We start from the raw sequence: 26,165 nt of genomic DNA on the forward strand, positions 1-26,165 counted from the left end.
TAAAAGTGAATCAAACTTTTTGCTAATATCAAAAATCATCATACCAATATATGTATAATAAATTTTAAGCCAACCGTTCAACTCATCTCAGACTGTGCAAGCTCGAGGGTTACAAATTACAATCCAGGTAACAAGAATGATAAGCAAAGCTATGTATTTTTTCACCAAAAAGTCTCTTATTTTGCTTTTCTATTGAACTCAGGACAATACATCATCAAGAGGCCACAGCACAATGCATATGACCTGTTCAACTTTGATATCAAAGATTTTTCAGAGATCGTCAGGACCATTGATTTCCTGCACATAAATAATTCATTTTTAGAGTTTTTTTTTTTTGGCGCCAACATTTTAGAGAGGCTTAAAATGACAAGCTTATGCAGACATCTAATAAAAAGCAAGCTCCATATTAGTGGGAATACCTTGTTTTCAATTTTGGCACCATCAGGCACTTCCAGCTTCACACCATCTTTCGCAACAATACTGACTTTGCCCTTTGAGCACCAACAGAACAAGATGCGTCAGAAAGCAAATAGAACGGAAATTTGAAAAAAAAAAAAAAAAAAAAACGAAGAGAGAAAGAAACATACAAAATTTTATGCAAATATGAGATAATAACATATCAGTAATCAGAATAGTGTTTCCTATGATCACCCTGATCAATTCGGTTGCTTGCTGAGAATCACAATGAACTTGTTTGTAGCCAAAAGTGCATATAGACATGCTAAAGTTTCTTTAAAGTTTTTAAATGAATGCAAATTATAACAAGGTTCAACATTTTTTTTCTTCACACCAAAAACTAACCAAAATCATATCAAGAGTTACCTTCTAAGAAAATAATTTGAAATATATTGAGTTCAAATAATTTGAAATACATTGAGTTCTAAAACTAAGAATTCTTGGTTTAGGGCCAAAAAATAAAAACATAAAAAACCTAAGAATTCTTAGTTTTCTTATTGATTTTTCTATCCGCTTTGATTGCTAAATAACCGGGAACTGGTTCAGGCAATTTTTGCTTATAATAACAATACTTTTTTTGTAAAGATATTTCACGAAAAAGAAAAGAAGTTAATATGTGATATAGGTTGGGCCTGAATTTGGATAGATGACGAATATGCACATGCAGATTCATATATCTCAAGACTAGTGTCTCATGGGGTCTTCATGAAGTTTGCGCCCCCTTGGATAAAGTTAATTGTGCAATCCTTAATGGCTTGAGCATCTCCGCGGGCCACCGGGCGCTAGTCTCCACAGCCTCACACAACTCTTTAGACAAATAGGTTTTCTTTCACTAAATGGAATCGGTCGGAGCCTAATTCTTTCATCTTTGAAGACAAATAGCGAGGAAAGTTTATACACTTTGAGAACAATTACCGCAGGTTCCTCCCTTCTTGTTCACCAATACTAGGGAACAGAAGGGGAAAAAGTCCTAGGATTTTGAATTTTGATATGATAATAAGGAAATTCTATGTGACATACAAACCTTATCAAACCTGGCTGGCGCATGGAAATGGATATATTAATCACTTTCGTGGGCTAGTTAACCAAAAAGGAAAAAAAAAAAAAACATCTTTCCCACCTAAATTATAAATTTGGGTTATCTCGAGGAGCCATCAAAACTGAAGTTGAAACTACCTCTTTTCAATTGAATGCAAATAGTGCCAGAGTGCGGGATGATAAATTCAGGCAATATTAGCATGCCAATTAAGTTTTTTAGTTTCGCACAATTTTATTTGTTATCATTTTGTTTGGTAGCGTAAATTCCTTCCCCCTTTTGATAAAAAGAATAGAGTCCTATACTGTAACCTTTGTAATTATCCTCGAAAATAAGAGATTAAACTATAATTGGATTAAATCATATACCTTGAGGGTAACACCAGCTCCAAACCATACATCACCGGCCACTTTAAGATTGTCAAGCTCAACAATGCTAGGAATTGACTTGAAACGATTCAAGAAGTCGCCAACCTGTTCAGAAGGGTGGGAAAATCAGTATTACTCTCACCATCTAATGCAGAATAATCAGTAATGTAAATCTTGACCTTCTTAAATTCTGGTCCCAATTCAATAGCAGGGTTAGCAGGATTTGCCCTTGCTGGATTACGGATGACAGAGCCATCTTGCAAAGTGTAGAGGTCCGACTGCAAAACAGGAGAACTGGTTATGTCTGACAATACATGAAATTCATATCCAAAATTCATGCCTTGTATCAGAAAAGTTTATAACCTGGACAAGAAGCAAATCAGAAGTTGCCTTCACAGGAAGGAACCGGGATCGAGGCACATTGATCCCAATAGCATTGTCAAAAAACTGGTATGAAAGATGAAAGAGACAAAGAGATAAGTATCATCACCAAGAACATTGTAATAACATGTCAAAACAACATTGAGTACCCTTATTGCTGCACCAGCTGCCGTTTCCAGCTGAAGAACTTTTACTCCATCGACCTCCTAAAATCCTCACAATTTTGTCAGCGGTTTTCCATCTAAGTTCCAAAAGTCTAGCATGAATCCAACATATGTGACTACTGTAGAAGATCAATCCTCACCTTTGGGTTGGGAATAATTTCCATCTTAAGAGCATCGGCTTCAATAAGCCTTTTAATTGCATTCAAGTTCACCCACCTGAAGACCATCTCGTTAGTTGGGCCATATCACCAACAACAATTTGGATAATAGCCAACAAAACTTACAAATTATTTGTGTTGAAAATTTTGAACTTCTCTATCGACTTGAATTCATTGACCTGTGCAAAAAGCAGCATAAAATGAGTCAATGGCATAATCATACTCTCCATCTACTGTCTTATTATTTACAGACATGATCCAGCTACTACAATTTTTGTCAGATGTTGATAATTTCAGGCTTCCAAGTATCAACTTGGACAAGGAGATCTAGATAGAAAGAAGGAGGTAAGAAAATAGAAAAGTTTCTCCATCTGTTCATCCGATTCTCCTAACATGAAACTTTATGATTATAGCTTGTTAGGTCGAATAACTTAACACAGAGAATTGTAAGAGCTCTTTTTCTAATAAAGAAGTATTCCCTCTCCTGACTCTCATTCCCATTGTGGAAGTCATAATCTAGCACCATAGGATAACCACTATATCATCAATGAGAAGACTAGACACATTTTGATTTTTAGAGAAATATGGTTCAAATGCATATCTATTTCATCTGAGAAGAGGGTATATATACAAAGGATGAGCCTACGTAATTACGGCTTATTAGCTTATCAACATAGCCTATCTTACATAAACTATCACATAAGAAGCTTGATTTCCTTCCAGCAGACTCCATACATAACCTACAATACAGTTATAATCTCGTCTATTATCCTATCCTAACATAATTAAACGAATTTAACGTTCATATCGCCAACGTTTATCAACTGCTTTTGTAGGGAAATATGCCTGCAGAGGATACTCCCTTTGAATCTATTCTGATATAAAGGGCTTTCCTGGTAGAATGAACATTAGTCACGAAAGTACAAGCTAACATAGCATATAGATCAAACAAATGATCAGTACCCCGGAGTTCCTTTTTTAGATGTCAAAATTTGTCAATGAAGAAATATTGTGTTCTCAATGAAAATTATCAGAAATCATGCTTAACAATATTTTCTTCCCTTACTTTGAATCATTAAAGTTCAACCATAAGCGTGATATTTCCTCTCAAGTATGTATGCATTTGATTTTTAATGAAAAAATGTTATTGAAAAAGAATGAAATATAAGATGAAGGAGGATAAAATGCCCTCGGCTCAAGTACTATAACCCATAGCACCAATTCAAGCAAAAGTCAATTGCTGCGTCAAAGAATATAATTATTTAAATCAAGCCAATGCCGTTTCTCACTAAGCTAATCATGATCTTCATACTTCATTATAGAACAATTAGAACTACTGGCTATACTAGCAAAGGGGTAGGTTGCATTAGAAAAGATCCAGCGAAGAACAAGAGAGAATATGTAGCTTACATGTTCATTCGGGACTTGTGCAATTTCCAGGAGCTGCATCAAACATTCAAACATAACTGTCACTTAATGCCAACATTCTTTCTCAGGATTTCAAGTTATCCTAGTTTTCTTGCAATTTCTCCCCAGTTACAAAAATCAAATAGAGGGACATACCAATTGTTAAATTGTAGATGATATGCATATATGGGTGATAATCGTAGAAGGCATACAATTACATCTAAGTAAACGGTCATAGAAAGGTTAAGATGCAGTTTGACGAGTCCAGAACTGTGAACTAATTAAACAGATAAACAATGTAGAGAAATGAAATCCGAATAACAAGATTCATGCCTGAACTCTTCCTTCGTAAGATATTAAAGTGCCACCCTTCACATCAGCCAATGTTTTGGGAGTCACCTGTACAATGACAAGCCCCAAAAAACATAAATAAATGACAAGAAGGCTGAATATTTAAGGCAAGTAACTATTTGACAACAACTATTTTTTGTTACCTCCATACAGTATTCGTTCTTTTTCTGGACCAAATGATTCAAGATTTCTAAATTACCCAGTCAAGGATACTGACAGAAATGACAGAAATACCTTGTGTGTAAATAACAAGTATAGCCACAGATAATAGAAAAATAAGGAATCAATAAGAACCTAAATGAGGATACTCAAGTCGACTATTGCACCCAAGTTATCCGAATTGGCAGCAAACACGTACTCCTTACCCTATAACAGAACAAAAGGAAATGAAGGATCCATGAAACTGTAGTGACGATATTGGCTATAAAATAACTAAAGGCAAAATCCAACTACGGATTCTGGTGCCAACCTGTAATAACAGAGCATCTAGTTTTCCACTGTTCAATAATGATGCAAAGACATCCCCATGGCCAGGAGGGTACCTACGCACGATTGCTTTGCTCATGAGAAAACTAGAAAGTGAATTCCTTTCAGATAGATGCGTTAAATTACCCGTCTTCTATTTGACAGATGCTACTTCAGCAAAGACTGAACAGAGAATTTTCTAGTAGTATTTGTAGTCGCTAAATTCAATGCAGTAATACTGTGGAGGCAATATTCAATTGTAATCATACCATCCATCCTTGCCAGTCTTCCCTTTCGATGGCAATGGCAAGTAGTCATCAACAACCAATCGAGGATATTGGCTCTGCACAAATTTGAGAAACGCAGCAGAGAAATAAGAGCTCAAAGTCCAGAAACTCCAGAAGGTATTACAGTTCAGAGATTAAAAACAAAATAGGAATTATAATTACGGACCTGGTTAAAAGTATGGATTTCGATATTTGAGCTTTTGTATTTTTCAACAATCTAGAAATAGGCAAATTGTTAGTTTGCAAGTGAACTCGGATACCCAGCAAAGAGGATAAAGAATGAAAATCATGTACCTTTAGCGTATCATCATGAGTGTTGAAGGAGTTCATTAAAAGCAAAGGAACGTTGCTTCCGTATGTGGAATTGAGATTCTACAAAAACACCCAAGTTATCAGTAGAAAGTTCGCACAGGAGAAACAGAAAAAAAAATGACGAGCAAAGAAGGGAAAAAGAGAAACCTCAATTTGTTTGACAATCAAATCAAGAAATGTCAATCCATCTCGAACTTCAATGACTGATCTGCAATAGATTCATACAGAAGCTATGACTCACATACAGGCCATCTCAAATTACAACCGCAGAGAACTCATATCCTGTCAAACTAATACATCTTGCAGGAAGATCTCCTCGAGTCCACGGTATTGATTTTATTTTTCATTGTCCAAAGTCTTCTGACTCTACGTCATGTACGCGCTCATATATACTTAAACAGATTTTTTTCTCGAGTCTAGCAGTGCATAATGCAGGTTACAGGCTATAGGACAGTGCAAATAACCAGGTTGTTAATTTAAAACGTTTAGGACTGTGATTTTCTTTCTCTTCATTTTGATGAATAAGGATTCGAAAGAAATGAGCACAAGGCATGACAAAGTTGCAGGCAACATTGGTCAAATATAGCGGGAGAGTCAGCACTATCAAAAATTTTAAAATCGGATTGGGCTTAATAAAAAACCAAGAGACTGACAAGTTGATATCAGCTCTGCTAAAGCTTCCCGCCATCAAAACCATCAAGGTAAAAAAAAATGTTATCAAACTCCATACTTTGGACCAGTACAACCCATAGTTGTTCCCAAGCCTCCATTAAGCTTCAGGACGGCAAGCTTGTCCAAGAGCTTCTTTATCTCCGAAGAATCTGCAGAAATTTTGGTATTCATCCATGATAACACTGATCTACAGAAAATGTATCAAATTGAAAAGAGAAAACAACACATGATGATAATTAATTATCACCTTGCGGAGATGGCGCCAAACTGTCATAAGGCACCACCACTTCATCAGTAGGAGTCGCAATCTTACTCCATTCGACGTGCTGCGCTTCGCCACTGTAATGAACTCATCATCAGAATTCACCTAAAGGTAAAGATCAGCAAACTGCAAGCACAAAGATTGAGCTCCTTCATAAGCGATTCACCTGAGAGAGCGAGCTACGAGGTTGATGAATCCGTTCTTCTCATTCTCACTACAGAGTGCAAACAATGCAAATTTGAAATCCAGAAAAGAGAATGAGATTCTGATCTGAGATCCAAGCTCTTAGATGAACAATTAGAAACCGATCAAAGAGATTCACATCAAGAAAACAGAAACAATGATCGGAAACTAATCCAAATCCTGAAATGTGATACCTGATTTGGCTCAATTCTGCAACAGCAGATTTGAGCTTGGACAGTTTCTCCGTATCGGCTGGACTGAGAGTAGCGGCAGCCATTGCAATGGGAATGGAAACTCACAGAGAAGAGAATGACACAATGCTCCGCGGGGCGAGTGAGAATCTGAAAATGTGAGGAAGAGAGAATGTGTACGAAGGTTACGAAGTGTGAAGAGAGAGTGAGAGAGAGATCGTGATGATATAGGCAAAGGAGAAGAAGGCGAGGAGGTGCTTGCAGAAGTTGACGTAAGAACAGAAGGCCAGCGTGGTTTCGGACAGAAGATGCCGCCGAGTTTGGCGTTGCACCGGCTTCGCGTCGATCAATCTGGGCTAAGAGAGGTTCCTGTTGGGCCTCTCAACGTATTTGATGGGCTTGCTATCAAACGTCAATGTATTTTATTGATGTGAGGTTTCAAGGGATCTTACTGCAAGAGATTTTACTTGTTCAATCGTTAAATTGTATTGTACTCATCTTTTTTTAAGTACACATTGACAACTAAAGAGGTAGTCATTAACAACTTAAAATATAACAATTAACAACTATCACAGGCAGATATTAACAATACATTTTCTCAACACATCACAACAATTTAATGCATGAGTTGTTAATAATTACCACAATAGTTATTAATCGTTACACTTTAAGTTGTTAACAATTGTCCTTTCAATTCTCAATATATACTTTTTAAAAAAATGAAATCAACTTAGTAATTGAACAAATAAAACCTCTCGCAATAAGGTCTTTTAAAACTTTAAATTAAATTGATGATTTCAAGAGGCTTGTTTCCATTTAATTTTTTTTGAGTGGAATTTTAGTGTAATTTTTCCTTGTTATTATTACTATTACTCCCTTGGGGTAATTAAGGGAATTGCTTTGATCCCAAAGACTACAAAACATCAATCCATTTTGCGTTCAAAATTTATAAACTTTTTACTCAAACTATCAATATCAATTGTACATATTAAAAATGATTTTTATTAATGGAAGAATGATTAAAATGATTATTTTAAATAAATTAACATATATGTATTACAAATAACTAACTTAACTAATTTTTATAATATTTATAAATAAGTTATTTAGCTCTTATATTTAGAATCGCATAAAATATTGTCGTACATCCCAACCTTTTCTTATAGAGGAGAGTGACCCACACCCCTGCTCCTCTTATGTCTCTTGAAGGTTTGATCTCAAAACCTCTCCCTGGGCATGAAGTACCATTGAATAACAAAACTCTTTATCATTAAGTCTTGGTAATCAAGGAAACTAATTCTACACAAAACCATAGTAGTAATAATAATGGTCATAAAAGAGTGCCTGAAGATATTACATACAAGAATTCACATCCACAAATCTTCCTCACCGCATAGTCAATCCTAATATATGGTCCATATATATATATGCCTAATTAAGGTATGAAATCAAACTGCTCCAAGAGGTGCATAAAATCGGGTTATGTTGATCCCGGACCTAACATACTTTCATAGGTCAGCACATAGCGTGAGTAACACATTATCGTTTAGTTAGAGGTCACATGTAGCAGATAGCAGATGACTCAAAGTTACACATTCTTATTGCCTGTTTAATTGAAGCAGTGGAAGCTCAAACAATCCTTAATATTCTAATCATTTAAGGTTTCTAATCAAAATAATCCTTTTATTAAACAATTTTTCTTTGAAGAAAGACGATCAAACAATTTTCACTCACTGTGCTCACCAAAACTATCGTAATAATTTGTAATGATTCAACCATAAATGGAAAAAAAATGATTGTTGGTTTGTTTCTTAGAGTTATTAATCATGCTCCATAAAATTACAAAAGCAATAGAAAAATAAAATTGCGATCTTGAAAAATATTAAACAATAGCAACACAACAATTATTACCATGTGCAACCCTTTGAATGAAAATTTCCTAAATGTCATCTCCCATTTTATCATGTTTAAAATCTTGTTTTGACTCATTTACCCGCAATTACAAAAAAAAAAAAAGGCAGAAGAAAACTCATTTGATGTTAGAATTACAACTGTGAATGTTGCAAATGATGACTCATGTACTAATTCATAAGGTTCATACATTATGAATAATTTGTATGGCGTAATTCTATTTCAAATTATTGATTTTTATGATTATTATTACATTTTTATAAAGTCATCAAATATCTTGTATAAGCCTTGTGCAATTACATAGGGTCAGTTATTAGTTTAATGTAATAAACTTTTCTGAAGAATAAAATTAGACATATCTATACAATTGATTATAGCCCTTAATCTAAATAGCTTCACTCATTTACTTTATATTAATATTCATAAAGAAATATATGGTCTAATTTTAAGATGTAAGGAAATTAAATAGAAATATAGACGACGCCAATTATTCTCATAAAGAGAAGATTTTTCATGACACAACTTTTTTTTTTTGATAAATTAATGAAAAATGATATTGCAATCAAAAAATAGAATATTACAAATTACTACTACAATACCATGGACATAGTGGCATATCCGTGGCCGTTCGTGCAAGAGTGGACATGACCTAACATTATTATCTTGGCACATTAATTAGAATTTGATTTCCTCAACTTATTCTATTTGTGTCAGGTCAGTGTCACACTTTAATAACTTTTTTTTTTTACCAGATCACTCTTTAATAACTTTACGCCTGAAAGTTCCACCCAAAAACATTTTTTTACACTTGATGGTTTTTAAAGTGTTTTGATGTGTATATTACTCCTTCAGTACTAAACGTAAAAATTAGCTGAGTTATTTTCTTTAGTTTTAAATATAAAAAAATTAAATTTACTTTACTTTTTAAATTTATAATTTTTTCTAACCTGTTTTTATTGATTACATACTACCTCCGGTCTTAATATAAAATCCCGTTTGACTTTTAGTTTAGTCCTAATTATAAGACCCCAATCTATTTTGTCTCTCATATTTATGTATTTTTTTCAAGATAGTTCTTCTAATAATGATAGTTTTAGTCAATACACTTAATTAGCAAGAATATTTTAGGAATGACAACACTTATTTATTACAAATAACTAACTTAACTTACTTCCTTAGTCTCCTCAAATTAGTCAACCAAGTCTTATAATTAGGACCGGAGGTAGTATAATAGAGAGAATTTTATTAATGGGTTCATGATTAAATGTGACGTTTTACTGTTTTAAAAAAATTAACACACATTTGTTACAAATAATTAACTTAATTGATTTTCTTAATATTTATAAATAAATTTTTTAATTCTTAAATTTAAGATTAGAGGAGTATTTTTTTTTAAAGTTTAAATTCTTACTTTTTAGAATGATGAAAATTTTTTCCCTTTATAATATTTTTTACTTCTTTCACATTTTATTTTTGCATTTTTATATACCATACAAGCCATAAAAGTTAAAAAGAATAATTAGGAAATATAATTTATTTTTAATATACACATAGTGAAATATGTAAAAGTCATTTATATTTTTATTGTCATTATTTAAGCGTGGAATTAGTCACTATTTAAAACAGAGAATACCCTTTATTCATAAAAAAGATAGTCCACTTGAAAGAAAGACGCTGCTTTTTTTTGTTTTGTTTTGTTTTTTTTTTGGAGGGAGGTGGAGGTTAAGCCGCCATATCTTTTGAATATGTATTCTCAGGGCGGTAAAATATTCAAGCAAGGAGGAGAGGAAAAGACGGAAACACTGGAAAAGTGAGTGGCACCGGCAGATAACCGGTAATATGGGTTGAGGTTGGCAAAATACCAATTCGTCAAGATCCAGAAACCGTTCTCAATCCACTCGGGCTAGTCTCTTTCCTTTTTTAAGATTTTTTATATAATTCCTAATATATTATATAATATAATTGGAGGGTTGGACATTGTTTCATTTAGATCATTGCATATGTAATTAAACATTTTTTTATATATGTTTGTAGTTATAATAACAGTATCATTCATCTTTTATTTTTCACCTATTTATTGCGTCAATATACGTGTCTTTATAAGATTAAATAAATATGTGATACTTATATACACACCAAAATAAGATATCTACTTAATTAATTTGGATAAAAAAATAGTTAAAAGTGTTAGTTTTTCTAAAATATTTTCTTAAATTATAAATTAATCTTCATATTATTTTATTACAATCTACTAATTAAATTTAAGATTCCAAATATAACTTTAAGATGTCAAATTAAACCTAACCCATATCAATAATAATAATTTCTTATACAAAAAAATTTCACCAGCCCGCACCACCATGAGTTGGCCCGTATTCACACCGCCTCAAGTGTTCGGCTTTGTCAGCGGTGGAAGCAAAGGATGGTGAGTGTTTGGCAATCGGTGATTGGGCATGAAAAGGCATGTGAGTAGGATTATCATTTTAGGCGAAATCTTCGTTCCTTTTTCAGAGATACCAAATAGTGTCCTTGCATTATCGGGGATTTGCCCTCTTGCTTACTCAGAATATTGCACCTGCACGCCCCCACTTCTACCTTTACCGTTCAACGTTCATTCCTGATTTCTGTAAACCTCTACGTGCAGACACTAAAATTCCATTTAATCTTTTTATTATGTCTTTATAATTTCACTAAGTAGTTATCAAGTATTTGTAACTTTTTCTTTTTGTTAGGTTTTAATGACAAGTCCCTATAATTTATTTTTCTTTTAATCAGTCATGAAACTACATGAATTTAAATTTAAAATTAAGAGAAATTACAAAAACATGAAAAAAAAGGAAAAAAATCACAAGGACCTAATTAAAAATCAGTAAAGTTATAAGGATTTAGTAAAAAAAAAATATATAAAGATCCGATTAAAAATCGAATGAAATCTTAGGGATTTAGGATTAGTTTTTTCATTTTTATAAGAAAAGAAGCATGTCCAAATCTAAAGTAATTGGCAAATATTTACCAATTAATTTCATAATAGTGCTAATAATGATGTTGAAAATAAGTTTGTAATAACCCCAATGATTATAATTAAAAGGAATCATGAATAACCACGGGTACGTGGTATGCGTATTATAGGTTGTGGAATTTTAATTTTAATTTTATTTGAAAAAGAATAGGTAGCGGAAGTTTCATCAAGCTCTCCCAAATCAATTTGATAGTGTACGCAATCTGAGTTGGTCCCTACCCCATGTGATGTCTCTTAGGTATTGTTTGGTATGAGGGAAATTTTGCCTCCCTTCCCTCTCTCAGTTTCCCTCATACCAAATGAAGCCTTATTGTGACTAATTAAACAGCCTGAGCCAATGTTGAGTTGTGGGTCACATAAACATATAAATGGGGTTCAGAGTCAATTCCAAAAGATATGTGTGCCCCCCTCTCATTATTGCTTTTTTGATCCATTCCTTTTCGGGTCATCATCGCATATGACCTGATTTATTTTTTACCTTTGTCCTTTCACTCTATGGCAGCAAAGGAGATTTTGTTTAGATTGGGTGCACGTGTACGCTAAGCATCTTGAAGAAGATTGTGCAGTAATATAATATAGGATTAAGTTACAAAAATCTACTTATAAAGTATATATTCCATTATAGGCACCTGAAATTATGAACTTTTCTTTAATATAAAAGTATATATGAAGTTTTTAAAATAGTGGGAAAAAATTAAGGCCTTTAAGTCAATTAGCATAAATTATTTAACAAACATGTCAATAATAGTGCAAAAATATACATAAAATTTTTAAAATAATACAAAAATATCATAATCACTAAGTCAACTACTCATCTGGTCCTATTTATAAGGCACTTCTAACTTGTTTCACACAGGCTAAGAAAAACCTTAAAATGCATTAACTCTCTATTAAAATATAACAATTTTTCAATTTTACCTATATTTAACATATACACCTTTCAAAAGAAATAATTACCTATAATATAATAAATGAAGGACAAAATAGTATATTCATACTGAAAATTTAATGAAGTGACTTATAAATAAGACAAAAAAAATTTCTCTCTCTATCCTATAAATAGGATCAGAGGAGTAATATTGACTGTCTAACAAATACTCCCTTTGTCTTTTTTTATAAGCAACAATTATCATTCCCTCTTATCTCTAAATATGAACAATATTTGCAAGTTGTCTTAAATTTTTGTAGCAAATTTCCTATTTTACCTCCATTAATTATTTATTTTAATATTTAATATATTTATTATCTTATTTTTCAAATCATTATCTCTCTCCATCACGCGTTCTTTCTCTTTCATAATTATATTTATTATTATAATTTTTTATTGTCTTTCTTATATTCTCTCCCCTTATAAATAAGAATATTTTGAAAAAAAAACTTTTAATTTTTACTTATTTATTATCTTTATCTAATTTTTTGATTTGTGTAATGAGGCCTTATCTATCTTACTTAGAAAAAGAGACGGAGAGAGCAATTTCCATGCCCATTGCACGACGTTTTCAACCCCCAGCAGCCCTATTCGCTACTGTTAGGTCTTCAGCAAGACTCAATGGTTATACCTCCTCCATGTTGAAGACGTCCCTCCGCTACTTGCTCCTCTGCCGCCATTTTGTTTAGTTTCTTCACTATTAGTGATTTTATCTGGGAGTTAATAAGCTATGAATTAGGGTACCCTTGTTATAAATTAACCATGTGCTAAGAAGAGATGAAGAGGAGGCTGATGAAGACTCATCCATCGTTACAGAAATCAACATATCCAAATCCCTTGATAATATCTATTGATGGCGAAGAAATTAAAAAAAAAAAAGAAACAAAAGAGGCATGTGTTGTAGAAGACCTCGCAATTGCAAAGATGGTTCCTCAAAGTGAAAAGGTTATGCCACACACGTGGGACTTATTTGTTAAATGATCAACATTAATTAATTTAATAGTCATGACGTTTTTGCACTATTTTAAATTTTATGTTTATTTTTTTAACCATTTTCTTGACATGTTAGTGTTCAAATTTGTTCCATAAAGTTTACATTTAGGAATACTAGGTATTCAAATTTTTTTTTTACAAATTTGTTTTAACAAGTTAAAATCATATCAATATTATCTTACTGTTAAAAATATTAACAGTCAATATCACTATTTTAACAATCAATATTAATTTTTAATAGTAAAAAGAAGGTATTACTATAATTTAAATTTTTAGGCAAAAGCTTGTGACTCATACAATATTACCCCTATAACTTCGTCTTTTCATCCATAAAATTTAATTTTATTTTAACTAAAAAAAGTGCAGTAAAATTTCAAAATTCCATGAGACTTATTGCAAATTAGTAATTATCTAGTGCTTCTTCCGATTCAAAATATAAACTAAACTTTATTTATTACGTTTATCAAAAAACTAATTAAAATCAATTTAAAATAATAAATATGTAAGGCATATATTTGTTTTTCCTAATATATCTTTATTAATAAAGATAATAAGTAAAAGATGTAATAAATGAATTAAAGAGGAAAGAGAATATATGGATAAAATAAAAAAAATCTCATTAAATGTTTGGATAAAAATAAATATTATCTTATAAAAAACAATTTTTTTAAAAAAACTTAACTTATATTTTGAATCGGAATGAGTATCAGCCAACCGAAATTTCCTTGGGCAAGAACATGGGCAAGAACAATGTGGATGGTCTCTCGGGGTCTACGTAAATAAATGTATCCTAATTTGGTCTGAGAATATTTATATGCTTTGTCTATTTTTTGATGCGACGGGCCGCGTTATGGTACACTTGGCACTACATAAAATGCCCTTTTTTCTAAGCCAAAGAAAAAAAGAAAAATCCACACTGAAAAGTATGTGGCTAGAAATTTTCTAGGATTTTAACTTTTTTATTTGTGAAAAAGGACGGAAAACGAGTGGTCTGAAACGAACCGGGGCGTTGTCTCCCTCGCACACGTGGCTTCATGATTATGGTCGTGGCGGCAGGTGGCGATGACGTGGTGAAAAGCGCAACTAGAAAGTCTCGTTATTTTTTTAGAACCACCAGATATTTTATCCTTCTCTCCTCGTCACAAAATGACCGATTTATTTTTTAGAGTATATTTTTTATCAGGATATTAAATAATTATCCATTTATTTAAAATATCTTGTTTATGTTTCGACGCTTGTTGTTACTCTCTCCCTCTCTGTGGTTGCTCCACCACTCGCTCTATGATATGGACACCTGTCCCCATCGCACTTTTCATTTCTTTTCTTTTCCTTCGATTTTCTACGACACAAATTTTCTGCCGGATTTATGGAATAGTGGCTGGATAATTCTAATTTTTTGGGTCTAAGGAATGAGGATAAATCTAATATTTGAAAACATGAAATATTTGAACAGCTTTTAAAATTCGTAACATTTGCAAGGGATTCATTAAAAATTATTATCATTTTTTTGACAACAAAAATTATTTCTTATATAATGAGTGGTTGAACCTTAAACCCTTGCATAAATTCTAGTATTTCACTTTCATAAAAATATTATTTTATTTTAAAAGTAATTAAATCAAGTAGATAATTTTACTAACAATTATACTTTTGTTTTCAAGAAAGTGAGATATAATGTTAGTATTTGTTGTGATTTCTTAAATTAAAATTTCTCAATCAAAATACGAATGACAGGCTTGTGACAATGTGAAGAAATTATCTGGCAAAATAAAAAGACAATTTAAAAAATAATTTAATAACATGTCAATATCCCATTCTAAATAATTGTGTTAAAAAAATTAGAAAGGAGATAACTAACTTTGAAAAAGCCCCATTGCACGTTCAAGGTAAACTATAATATTTCAAAAGACATTATTATAAGAATAATTTATATATGTTTTGTAACTAAGGACAATTCTCATTGGGATCACCTTGACGATGATATTTTGACCATAATTATATAATGCAATAAAGTATTTATGTGATGTGGAACAATAAAATTGTCTATGGACATTTGCAAATTGAAACAAATTGTTTTATAGACCGCTCATATTTTATTGGTTAAATAATTATTCATATTGAAAAAATAAATTATTTTTATTTTTAATTTAGTGGTTAGAAAAATATTTTTATTTTGTAATTCGTGTTTAAATATTGGGTGAGAGAGAAAAAATATAAGAGGATTAAATTCATTGGCATATACTAATATATTTTTATGTTTTATTTTTACTGAACAGTGTAAAGACTATACAATATTCAAATTATAATAAAATAAATATTTAAATTTTAATTAAATGAAAACATAAATAAAATAGAAAAAATCCGAAATATTTAAATTCTAATTCAACCATATGATAATGATGCCTCAATTTTATTCTCTTAAATAAGAGAACGAAAGCTAATAAATCTACACTGATCTATTAGGGTGTGGATGAAGATTGGCCAACGAGTGAACTGTGCACGCATAAACGGCACACGTGGCACTTTCTTAAAGCGCGTACCAAAGCTAAGACTGCAGAATTGCGAGTATGAATTGGATCCAAATTATCCACAATGCGCTCGTATTTTATTCCCCCACCAAATTTAAATATAAAAATCTCAGCAGGGGGGAAAAAAAATGCAAAGAGAAAGAGACGCGACAGCCAAACGCCACGTCCGAGGCGCTCTTTCGATGTGAGCCACAAGATGGCATCAAGTTCTCGAGATTTCGACGGCGAAAGTTTTATTCTCACAAAAATACGAGAAATTCAAATCTGACGTGGCATCCCTCCCTTGCCTCTATTTTTTTCCCCGCAATCTTCATTTCCCTTGCCCATAGTCTTCCTCTTCTCTGTCCCTTCAACTCCTCCTCCTCCTCCTCCTCCTCCACTCGCCTTCTGTAATTCGAAGCTTTCATCTCTCTGTCTTTCTTTTTCTCCCTAATTTTTATTATTTGTGCCCGTTAGAGAGTCTAAACACAAAGGTCTATTATTCTCGAACGAATCACAGAGGATACAAGATTCGAGATCTCTGATTTTCGGGAGGATAGTATTGGGTTCCTTTGCTGATTGTTTTGTCGCGTCCATATCTTTTTCAATTTTTACTCTTGAACCATTCAGGCTGTTTTTTTCGGTGGGTTGGGTGCGTTGATCGGGGTTTAATCCTTTCACTGGGTCATTGCTGCTGCTACGCAGTATCTGAGTCCATAGCGTATTTTTCTTGCTTCTTTTCGTTCTGGAAAGAAGATTTTGATGGATTTTTGGCATTCTTGTGACAAGATGCTCTTGATTTGTGTGGATGAAACCATGGAATGGGTATGGGGGATTCATCTGGCTAATCAGCTTTGACACTTTCGGATAGTTGCGAGGGTTATGCAGTTCTGAGTTGGGAAACAGTTTAAAAATTTGTTCGATGATTTTCGAATAGTGAGACGCGTGCATTTGCGTATGGAATTATTGATTGTATAGGAGAGAAGAAATCTGGTGTTTTAGATTTATTCGTGGTATTTTTATTTGGGTACTTGAATAGGAAAAGGTTGGTTCCTATCTGGTCTTGTGATTCTGTGGATAAGGAAAGACAATCAAATCTTTCGGCGAAGTTAAAGACTGTTTGGCACTGTTTGACCGGCGGGTGGTTTCTGCAGCCATGGCCATTCATGTATGTATCATATGTGCTCTGCTCTGTTTTCATTTCTTATAGTCTCTTGGTGATTATTGTTTTTGTGCGTTTATGGGGTAAGCTCATATTTCCAGCAATATGTTCCCCGATTTTGGGCGGGATATGTTTCGTAATATTTTTTGGAAGGGAACGGTGAACTTAGTCTGATGAATTTACCTTTTCCAGTGACAAGTTATTTATACTTCAGAAATTGGGTAGATTTAATGGGCTTATCTTCTTCTTCTTCCAAAAAAAAAAAAACGTTTAGCTTCATCAGGGGAGTTTGCTGACGGTCCCCCCGCCCCCCTTTTAATATCTGCTGTTGAGAGAACTTGGCATATTTGGATTATTTCAAGTATTTGTGATTTTTTATGGGTCTTTGTAGCATTTCTTGATGGGAAGTGCATGATTTACTTGAAAGAGATTTTATCCCGGATTATTACAAGGAAGTCTATAGAGCGTCTTTTAAATTAGGAATCATTCACTTTATCCTCGATAATTGGATTGTGAGTTTTTTCTCTTCAACTTGGATGTAGGATCAAAATGGAGTCACCAGACCTCACGGCAGCATTCCAGTAGGAAATGGAGTATCTTTGAGCTCTGGACTACATCCCGTTGCACGCGCTCATCTAAATGATCAATTTTCTTGTGCGAATGACTATGCTCCAAAGGTTCACCCAGGATTCTTCATGCAGCTTGTACAATATTGGATTGCTCATCTATGTTATATCTGTCTAAAAAAATTTTCATGCCTGCCTCATTAGGTAAGGAAACCGTATACTATCACAAAACAAAGAGAGAGATGGACAGATGAAGAGCACAAGAAGTTTCTTGAAGCTTTAAAATTGTACGGGCGGGCATGGCGAAAGATTGAAGGTATCCTTAGAATTATAATTTTTAAATTTTAAGGCCAGTATGCTATCAACTCTTGCAGGGAAATATAAACATGAATGATCATATGATGTTTGTTGAACTTGGTCTAAGCCTTGGAATCCTTTTTTTTTTTTTAACCACAGAACATGTTGGCACAAAGACCACAGTTCAGATTCGAAGTCATGCTCAGAAGTTCTTTTCTAAGGTTTACTGCTCTATTTCGTTTCCCAGTCTGTTCAATAATTTGTATACAGCTTAAACCATATATGAATGTAAGTTAAAACTTTTGATGACTAGAGGATGTGCCAAGTACAAACTTCCTTGTAGTTGAAAAGTTGATCGACTGGGTTGAATTCTCTCTGATTCCTTTGTCTTGTCTGTGTTAGGTTCTTCGTGATCCTTGTGGGAACAGTACAGAGTCGATGGAGTCCATTGAAATTCCACCACCACGTCCAAAACGAAAGCCTATGCATCCGTACCCTCGTAAGCTGGTGGAGCTCCCTAACAAAGAAGCTTCCATACCAAAACAGCTAATGATGTCTAATTCTCTGAAATCATTAGATTTTGACCAAGAAAACCAATCTCCCAAGTCAGTGTTATCTGCAGTTGGTTCAGACACCCTTGGTTCCTCTGATTCAGACACACCAAATGGAAGCTCGTCCCCAGTTTCATCCATTAGCACTGTTCATACCAACAGCTTCGTAGTTGCTGAACCTGAAATCCTACAATTGGAGGAGGATGGGTCTCCACCATCGGCTGGACTAAATGCTGATCTAACTCCTGATGAGCAACCACTTATGGTATAGTTACTAACTAGTTTGTTTTGATTTGTTGAATACTTATCATTGCTTGTATAGTCTAGTAAGAGTAAACTGTCTTGACAAGCTCAGTTTAAGAAATTGGTAGGACAAGTATCTTAGGCAGATTTCTCATCCCATTTCGAATATATATGTTTCTTCTGGATTATTCTGGTTTATCTCTCTTAAGCTAGGTCTAATTCTGAATTTCACTTTAAAAGTTCCGTATGGTTTGATATTCTTTTGCATATTTTAATATCTAAAAGCATGAATATATCCGGAAAGAAAGCATATCTACCAAGGAAGACGCTGCAGAAGAATCATCTGCTCGGATTCTGAAGCTTTTTGGGACGACTTTATTGGTAACAGATAACTGCGGGCTATCCTCTCCAACAATGGAAGCATGCAAGTTGCTTAACTCAAATTTTTTGCCAATGAAATCTCCTGACCGGGATGTGGAACGTGATGAGAATAATTTGCATAATGGAACACGCCGTGCTGTCTATAACATGCATTTTGAGAGTGGAAATTCAGGGCTTGCAGAAGGTGCTTCTGCTTCTTTTGTTCCATGTTGGAGTATTCCCCACATCAGATCACTGCCCAAGAAGGTGCATGAAGGAAAACAACCAGACTCCAGTCTTAGGGAAATTGAACATGTAGAAGTTATAAATGAAGGATATTTGACTAATCCAAACATTTGCTCTTCTGTGGATAAGGATGAAAAGCCAGATATGGAAGCCAAAAGAGATACTAAAGCTATTTTTGATCTGAAGAAGTGTGGGAAAGGGTTTGTGCCATACAAGAGGTGCATCGCAGAGAGGGAAAACCACGCCTCATCAGTAACTAAAGAGGAAAGGGAAGAACAACGGATTCGCCTTTCCTTGTAATGAATTTCAAATGACTGATATTCTTCTTCACAGAAGTTCGCTTTTTCAGCCGTTTCGGTTGGTATGAATGAGGAAGGAACGGGAGCTGTGAAGTGTGGGAATTATGTATAAAGAATCCTCTAAAACTCAGCTGTAATTTAAGGAGGAAGAGGGGATATGTGGTTTATCTATGTAATGTGAGTTTCCCATGTCTTTCTCTTCATTCCTTGTTTCTCTCTGAACTTACGGAGTGACTTGGAGGAAAATTTTGACATTTCTCCCATCTGTGCAAATTTTTGTTATGGTGCTTTTTGATTATTTACATTTGCTGAAGAAAAAATCCACAAATTTTCCTTTGCCTCTCCCCCCTTCCAGAAATTTTATGCATATACACTATAAGATCTACTTTGTGGTATTTTGTAGTCGTTGTATGGGTGCTTGTGATTCTCCATGTTCTTCTCCCTTAGTTAACTGTGAATTTTGTAGCTTTTTTCTTGGTGCTTGGCTCCCCTTTACGAAACGACGTCTGTCCCTTTTATTTTGAGGCAACTTGCATGCCATTAAAAGTTCGTAGCAAGGTAAGGAAGAGAATGGGAGGCCAACAGCTGTTTTGTGTTAGTAAACAGAGCTCTAGTGTTGAAAGTTTGCGTAAATTCAAGAATGTTTATTTTCCACAGTATTTTCTTCTTTCATAAACTTATGCCTACGATACGTTTCTAGCTTCTTAAATTTGACATTTTTGTTTTCAATTTTTGAAGTTACTTGGAAGTTAGCTACATCGCTAATTTTTAGCAGTGTGGCATGAGACAAAAAAGCCAACAACAAGACCAAACCACCCAGCATTAACATTCATTAAAGCAAAGGGCCAAGGATCTCTCAAATCTCAACAAAAGTTTAAATAACATTTTCAATCTTATTTGATCAGGTTTTTTTTAAAATAAACTATTGGTATGATATGAGAGACACACACATAGCATAGAATCATTAATATATGAATAGGATATCATATAACTTAAAAATATAGATATAAAGCAATAATAATAAAATGAAGAATGAATTAGAACGGCAACAAAACTAATACTCTCTCTGTCTCTTATTATAAAATTGTTTATCTTTTTTTATAAAATTCTTTTTGAATTTCTCTAAACATTTAATACATTATTACTATTTTAACTCTAGTTTAATGTTTTAATACATTTTATTTATTTATTTATCTCACTATTACTTTTTCATATCAACCCATTTATGTATAGAGATGTAACTGGAAAAAAGTTATATTTGCTACATATTAATTACTTTTAACTAATTTTAATTGTTTTCTTAAATCACACGATTTAATTAAAAATACTCCTCCGGTCCTAATTATAAGACCCAATTGACTTATTTGAGGAGATTAAGGAAGTAAGTTAAGTTGGTTATTTATAATAAATAAGTGTTGTCATTTCTAAAATATCCTTGCTAATTAAGTATATTGGCTAAAACTATCATTATTAAAAGGATTATCTTGGAAAAAAATGCATAAATATAAGAGACAAAATGGATTGGGTAATATAATTAGGACCAAATAAAAAGTCAAATTGGGTCTTATAATAAGGACCGGAGGAGCATCTTATAACAAGTAACAAAGAAGGGACGGAGGACTAAGCAGCAGGCCAGCAGCGGATCCTGTTTTATTGCGTCCCAGTGTCGCATGGCCAAGCACTCCACAGCTTGGTCGAGCTTGCCGTCGGAAGCCGGCCACCGTTGTCAGCCCTGCGTGGTTGTTATCTTGCTTGTATTGCAGAAGGCCTGAACCTTAGGGCTTTCTCTATTCTCAAAATCCGATGACATCGATTTGTTCAGTTTGGCTTTGAATCTATATCTGAATTTATTTCCCACTTCATCTGTTCCCTGCTTGTTTGTCAGTAAGGCTTATTTCGTTGCAAGAATCAAGAGAAGAAAAGGATAAACACAAGGTTTGGTTGAGTTTGCTTAATTCTCACGAGTGCGCCACACACTGACCTTCAGGAGTCAGTAAGGCTTTCTGGCTTCACTATGCACACTCAATTTCCTCCGCAGCCGCCGGCGGCGACAGCTTGGCAGCAACATCACATCATCACAGCAAGCAACAGTAGGAGGTTTTTTTATCCTTTTCTTCTCTTCATTCTTGAACTCTAAACTGCGCCATGCTTTCCGTGCGGGATTTTAATGACTAAATTGTTTCTCATTTTTAATAAATGTGCTCACACTAATGGCCTAAACCTCCTTGAACATTCTTTATAGGTTAGGCTGTCAGAATATTTGAATAGATTCATTTATTCGTGCAGAATAAACCTGGTGAATTGAAGAACTTGAGTTCTCAAGAGTAGGAAGAAAGAAGAGCAAAGATGACTGATGTCCACCTTCATTAGACGTGCATTCTCCTACAGAAACCTTCTTCTCCTTCGGAGCTCTGCCCTTTACGGTCGTGATCTCTCATGCATGCCAATGACTTGCCTAATTAAACTTCCTTCTGCGCAAAACATATTGTCTTAGTTAAAATTGGGTTAGCTATTGGGTTTGTATAACTTAGAGGCTGATGTTAGTACAATTGAAGTTCCTCCAGATGTCGGGCCTACTATTAAGGAAAACACTATTTGGTAGAAGGAGGCGGCAATGGCTGCATTATCAGGAGAATTAAACAAGATGCGCACAGGAAAGGCATCTCTGGGTATATTTTAGGGTTTAGGCTGTGATTGTTAATAATCAACTTGTACATGCATGATGATATGTTTCTACAGGAATGTTTGACCATATAATTGTAAAAACTGGAGGGGTAAAGATGCCTTTAAACCGAATCGCTGTTGTTTCAGTCATAGATCCAAAGACCTTATCTGTAAATCCATATAATCCACTGGTACTCTACTGAAACAGACAGGCATGCATACACCTATCTTTAGGCTAATTATTTTCTGAACCAGTTCTTATTCTAGCTTTCTATGGTTTACCTAGCAGTCTGGATCTTATTCAAAGTTTTTTTTTTTCCCCAAATTTGTGTTCTTTATCATGGACTTCAAGGCAACGAAGATTATCCAATTTTACAACATTTCCATTTACTTGTATTTTCACTTGTAATCCCCGGCCATTGGAGATCATGTCTAAGTTTCTGTTGAGATTTAATTGCTAAACTAGTACGACAGTTGAATCCCAATCACTTCTACAGGCACTTGAACAATTAGAGAACGCCGTTGTTTCCTCTCCTTTGGGGTTAAATCCTAAAGCGGGTGGTGAAAGATTGATTGCTGTTATTCCACCGTGAGTTCTGAATCTACATATTCTCACTGATGCCTATCAGAATGAAGTCCATTTGGATATGCTAAAGGACTATAAAAAATTCGCTCACTGTAACTTACTAACTTACTTCACCATGTGACGATCAGATTGACCAACGAGCATATGCAGGTAAGCTAATAATACCTTTTCAATTTATATGTGGTTTCGACTTTTTCCCCTTCAACCAGAATTTATGGCTTACACGCATAATTGCTGCTATATCTCTGTGTTGAGCATTTATTCAGGCTATGAATAAGTTGGTCGGCAAGTCATGTGAAGAGATGCCTGGCAAAGCATTAGAAGGGCCCGAAAAAATGTATGGAGGAAAGCTGTTTCATTCCCTTGATCTGTATGCATATATTGTTGAGAAAAAGTGGCACAAACAACTCTATCTTTGCAATAAAACATCTAGAGAACAATGCCCCAATGCCCCTCTAAACTTCACAGCACCTGGACCAGGGTAGATGATTGGGCTGGCCAACAGCTTCGGTCTTCATGTGGCTTTGCGAGGGCCTAATTCAGATCGGTGCACATAGGTCAGGCTTTCATCTTACGTTGTCCTTGGTAAAGTTGAAAAATGACCTGAATTTTCTCCGAGTTTCCAGTGTTGACAAATTTAGGTAATAAATTTTTAAATCTTGATTTTCTCTTTAAGTTGTAAATGTATATTACAGAAAATTTTTGGCTTTAAATAATTCAAGGAAAGGCTTCAGCTCAAGTTATCCAGAATTCTCGCTCTTGCTTAATGTTTTCATCAGTTTTTCATTTGGTTCAACTTTGGCTGGTAATAGGAGACCCCTCAAATACTTTATGCTACTCTTTTCATTCTTAACATTGAAGAGTTAATTAAATAGGATCCTAGTGGATACTTTTTCCTTTCATGCTTTACACTTAAAGCCCAACATATTCTTATCCTAAATTATTACCTGATGTTTAGCTTTTTAAGGTGTTGGAACAGTGAGAGTCCTCAAAATTTCTTAGAACGATGCAATTAGATCTTCAGGCCGGTGTCCAAAGGGTTTTATACTGAATTACAATGGCTGTTCCCCTTACCCCCCCCCCCCCCACACACGCACAGAGTGGAGCTGTACCATAATTCACTGCAAATTGTATCTAAGAATGTTATTCTACATGCAATGGATGCTATCAAAAAGCCGTATTCAAGTCTCGCCAAGGATGACGAAAAAAGATTGGAGAAAGAAGTAAGTTACAAACCTTTCCGGGTAAGTGGCCAACAAGATTGCTTCGTTTCGATTCTCTGATACATTTCCCTTCCTACAGGTTGATTAATTTGACCAAAAAATTTATAAAAAAGGCAGAAGATGCATGCAAGGCATACGAGAAGGAAATCAGTCAAGGTTGAGCTCTACTGGTTTTCTGAATTTTTGTGGAGGATTCAGCATTTCCTTTCTTCGCCTGTCATTTGCTAGGGCCTGGGGTATATCTCCTTAATATAAGAGCTAGTAGGAAGGTTTTTTTTTTTTTCTTTTAAATATAAAACTTCAATCCATTTTGTTCATCTTATTTATCCACACTAATCCTATTGAGATATTGAAGGAATTTGCATCAAAAGGAAGTTTCAATCCAAATGATTTAATAAGATATTCTAGGAAAACTAACATATTTCATCAAAAGTTAGTTTCAATCCAAATGAATTAATAGGATATTTTAGAAAAACTAACATATTTTTTTTTATAAATAACTAATTTAACTACTTTTCTTAATCTACCTAAATTAGTTAACTAAATTGTATATGAAGGATTCAAGTCAGCATTTCATTGGCCTTGTGATAGAAGGTACCTTCCATCGGTTTGATATTTCATAGGATCTCTTATTGTCAAGAAAATAATTGCATGTTGGCATTCAAAGAAAAATTTACAGACCACTGAACGCTTAGATTGACTGGCTGTGGGATCGTTTTAGTTTAACTAAGATGAAGAGTTCCATCCCGCTTGGGAACATAGCAGCGTGGAGTGGTAGGTAGGCTATCCATTAAGGGATCTTTCATAGGTGCTGCTCCGGATTAGTCTGGACCCGTTGAAAAGCTTGAAAGATGGCATTGGCCTTGGATACCGGAGAAACTCAACTAAAAAAAAAAAGAAAAAATTACAGAAAAAAAGTAGTTTCAATCTAAATGATTTAATGGGATATTTTAAAAAAAACCAACATATTTTTTTATATAAATAACTAATTTAATTATTTGTTTAATCTCTCTAAATTAGTTAATTAAATCGTATATTAAAGATCTAAGTTAGCATTTTATTGGCGTTGTGATAGAAGGTGTCTTCCGCGGGTTTGATCTTTCGCAAGATCTCTTGCCGTCAAGAAAATAACAGCATATTTGCATTTGGAGAAAAATTTACAAAAAAACAAAAAGATGGGCGTGATGGCTAGAGAGAGTGAGATATGCATATAATCACACTGTTTTGTGTTCTTCCCTCTCTGAATGCATGATTGTGTATAAACTACAGAGAATTCATATTTATTGATTTTATTGTCAGTGAATGAATAAAAAAATATGAGCTTTAGAGTTGCTGCATAGGCACTTCCTTCGTCTGCTTTGTTGATGTTAATTTTCATATTGTTTTTATTGTGGTAGGCCCCCTTGTTTAGTCCAAGCCACATAAGATTCTATTTGCTTTTATTTGATTTTTACTTTGCAGAGACTTAGTTGTGTGGCAAATTGACAAATCAAAATCCTGTTGAGCTTACGTAATACTTTTCCGGTTCTTAATATAAAACCCATTTAACTAACTTGATTAGATTAAGAAAGTTAGATAAGTTAATTAATTATAAAAAATGTGACACGTTTTTTTCTAAAACACTATAATCATCTTTCTTAATACCCCCTCTCCCTCTTCTACTTGATTATGGTTGAAAGAGTATTCAAATGGGTAATTTAGAGAAAACTGATAAATATAAGAAATGGGTCTTATATTTAGGACTAAAACTAACTCAACAATTAGGTTCTATATGAAGGACAGGAGGAGTATATGTAGATAAATTATGCCCATTGATTGCTTTTAATTTGATTGCCCCTCCTGGCTGGTGTTGGAATCTCAGATACAACAAATATATTTTTAAATATTTATCATTAAATTTTAATAATTTTAATTAAA

At 33.9% G+C, this 26,165-nt stretch overlaps 3 protein-coding genes and 1 long non-coding RNA gene across 6 annotated transcripts in view; 3 read left to right on the forward strand and 1 right to left on the reverse strand.

Moving 5' to 3' along the window:
* On the reverse strand, window positions 1-6,867 carry LOC114755863 (UTP--glucose-1-phosphate uridylyltransferase-like). Its single transcript, XM_028944751.1, has 21 exons — window positions 6,697-6,867; window positions 6,486-6,533; window positions 6,305-6,396; window positions 6,116-6,206; window positions 5,533-5,593; window positions 5,368-5,445; window positions 5,240-5,290; window positions 5,056-5,129; window positions 4,791-4,863; window positions 4,630-4,687; window positions 4,465-4,511; window positions 4,304-4,369; window positions 3,974-4,006; window positions 2,690-2,742; window positions 2,546-2,621; window positions 2,391-2,447; window positions 2,224-2,307; window positions 2,040-2,138; window positions 1,861-1,965; window positions 420-491; window positions 1-297 (listed from the first exon to the last, which is right to left on the reverse strand). Exons 1-21 carry the CDS (start codon window positions 6,777-6,779, stop codon window positions 271-273), a joined length of 1,428 nt encoding a protein of 475 aa, XP_028800584.1. The 5' UTR covers window positions 6,780-6,867; the 3' UTR covers window positions 1-270.
* LOC114755867 (expansin-A13) overlaps window positions 6,858-26,165 on the forward strand; it is a 27,581-nt gene continuing 8,273 nt past the window's right edge. Inside the window, exons 1-2 of the mRNA XM_028944756.1 lie at window positions 6,858-6,867; window positions 18,830-18,834. Coding sequence (XP_028800589.1) covers window positions 6,866-6,867; window positions 18,830-18,834 — 7 coding nt within the window. The 5' untranslated portion in view covers window positions 6,858-6,865. The remainder of the gene's footprint in view (window positions 6,868-18,829; window positions 18,835-26,165) is intronic.
* LOC114755864 (protein REVEILLE 1) lies at window positions 16,442-20,251 on the forward strand. 3 transcript variants are annotated; one of them, XM_028944752.1, is made up of 6 exons: window positions 16,442-17,219; window positions 17,756-17,890; window positions 17,984-18,095; window positions 18,236-18,297; window positions 18,479-18,892; window positions 19,153-20,251. In XM_028944752.1, exons 1-6 carry the CDS (start codon window positions 17,208-17,210, stop codon window positions 19,774-19,776), a joined length of 1,359 nt encoding a protein of 452 aa, XP_028800585.1. In that variant the 5' UTR covers window positions 16,442-17,207; the 3' UTR covers window positions 19,777-20,251. The 3 variants fall into 3 exon arrangements, with proteins under 3 accessions (XP_028800585.1, XP_028800586.1, XP_028800587.1); XM_028944753.1 differs by having other exon boundaries at window positions 19,156-20,251; XM_028944754.1 differs by having other exon boundaries at window positions 19,171-20,251.
* LOC114755869 (uncharacterized) lies at window positions 21,494-23,515 on the forward strand. The gene is made up of 3 exons (XR_003741363.1): window positions 21,494-21,872; window positions 22,062-23,175; window positions 23,292-23,515. It is a non-coding gene; the product is annotated as an uncharacterized LOC114755869 (long non-coding RNA).

This window comes from Neltuma alba, unplaced genomic scaffold (assembly GCF_004799145.2).
Source record: "Neltuma alba isolate B1F8T4 unplaced genomic scaffold, ASM479914v2 tig00010344_pilon, whole genome shotgun sequence".
NCBI classification, from domain to species: domain Eukaryota; kingdom Viridiplantae; phylum Streptophyta; class Magnoliopsida; order Fabales; family Fabaceae; genus Neltuma; species Neltuma alba.

Coding starts and splice junctions, on each gene's coding strand:
- LOC114755863 (XM_028944751.1), bottom strand. CDS start 6,779: ATGGCTGCCGCTACTCTCAGTCCAGCCGATACGGAGAAACTGTCCAAG. Junction 4,688..4,790: donor TAGATGCTCTGTTATTACAG/GTTGGCACCAGA, acceptor GTTCTGTTATAG/GGTAAGGAGTACGTGTTTGC. Junction 2,308..2,390: donor CAGCTGGTGCAGCAATAAGG/GTACTCAATGTT, acceptor CTTTCATACCAG/TTTTTTGACAATGCTATTGG.
- LOC114755864 (XM_028944752.1), top strand. Junction 17,891..17,983: donor CGAATGACTATGCTCCAAAG/GTTCACCCAGGA, acceptor CTGCCTCATTAG/GTAAGGAAACCGTATACTAT. Junction 18,893..19,152: donor CTGATGAGCAACCACTTATG/GTATAGTTACTA, acceptor TTTAATATCTAA/AAGCATGAATATATCCGGAA.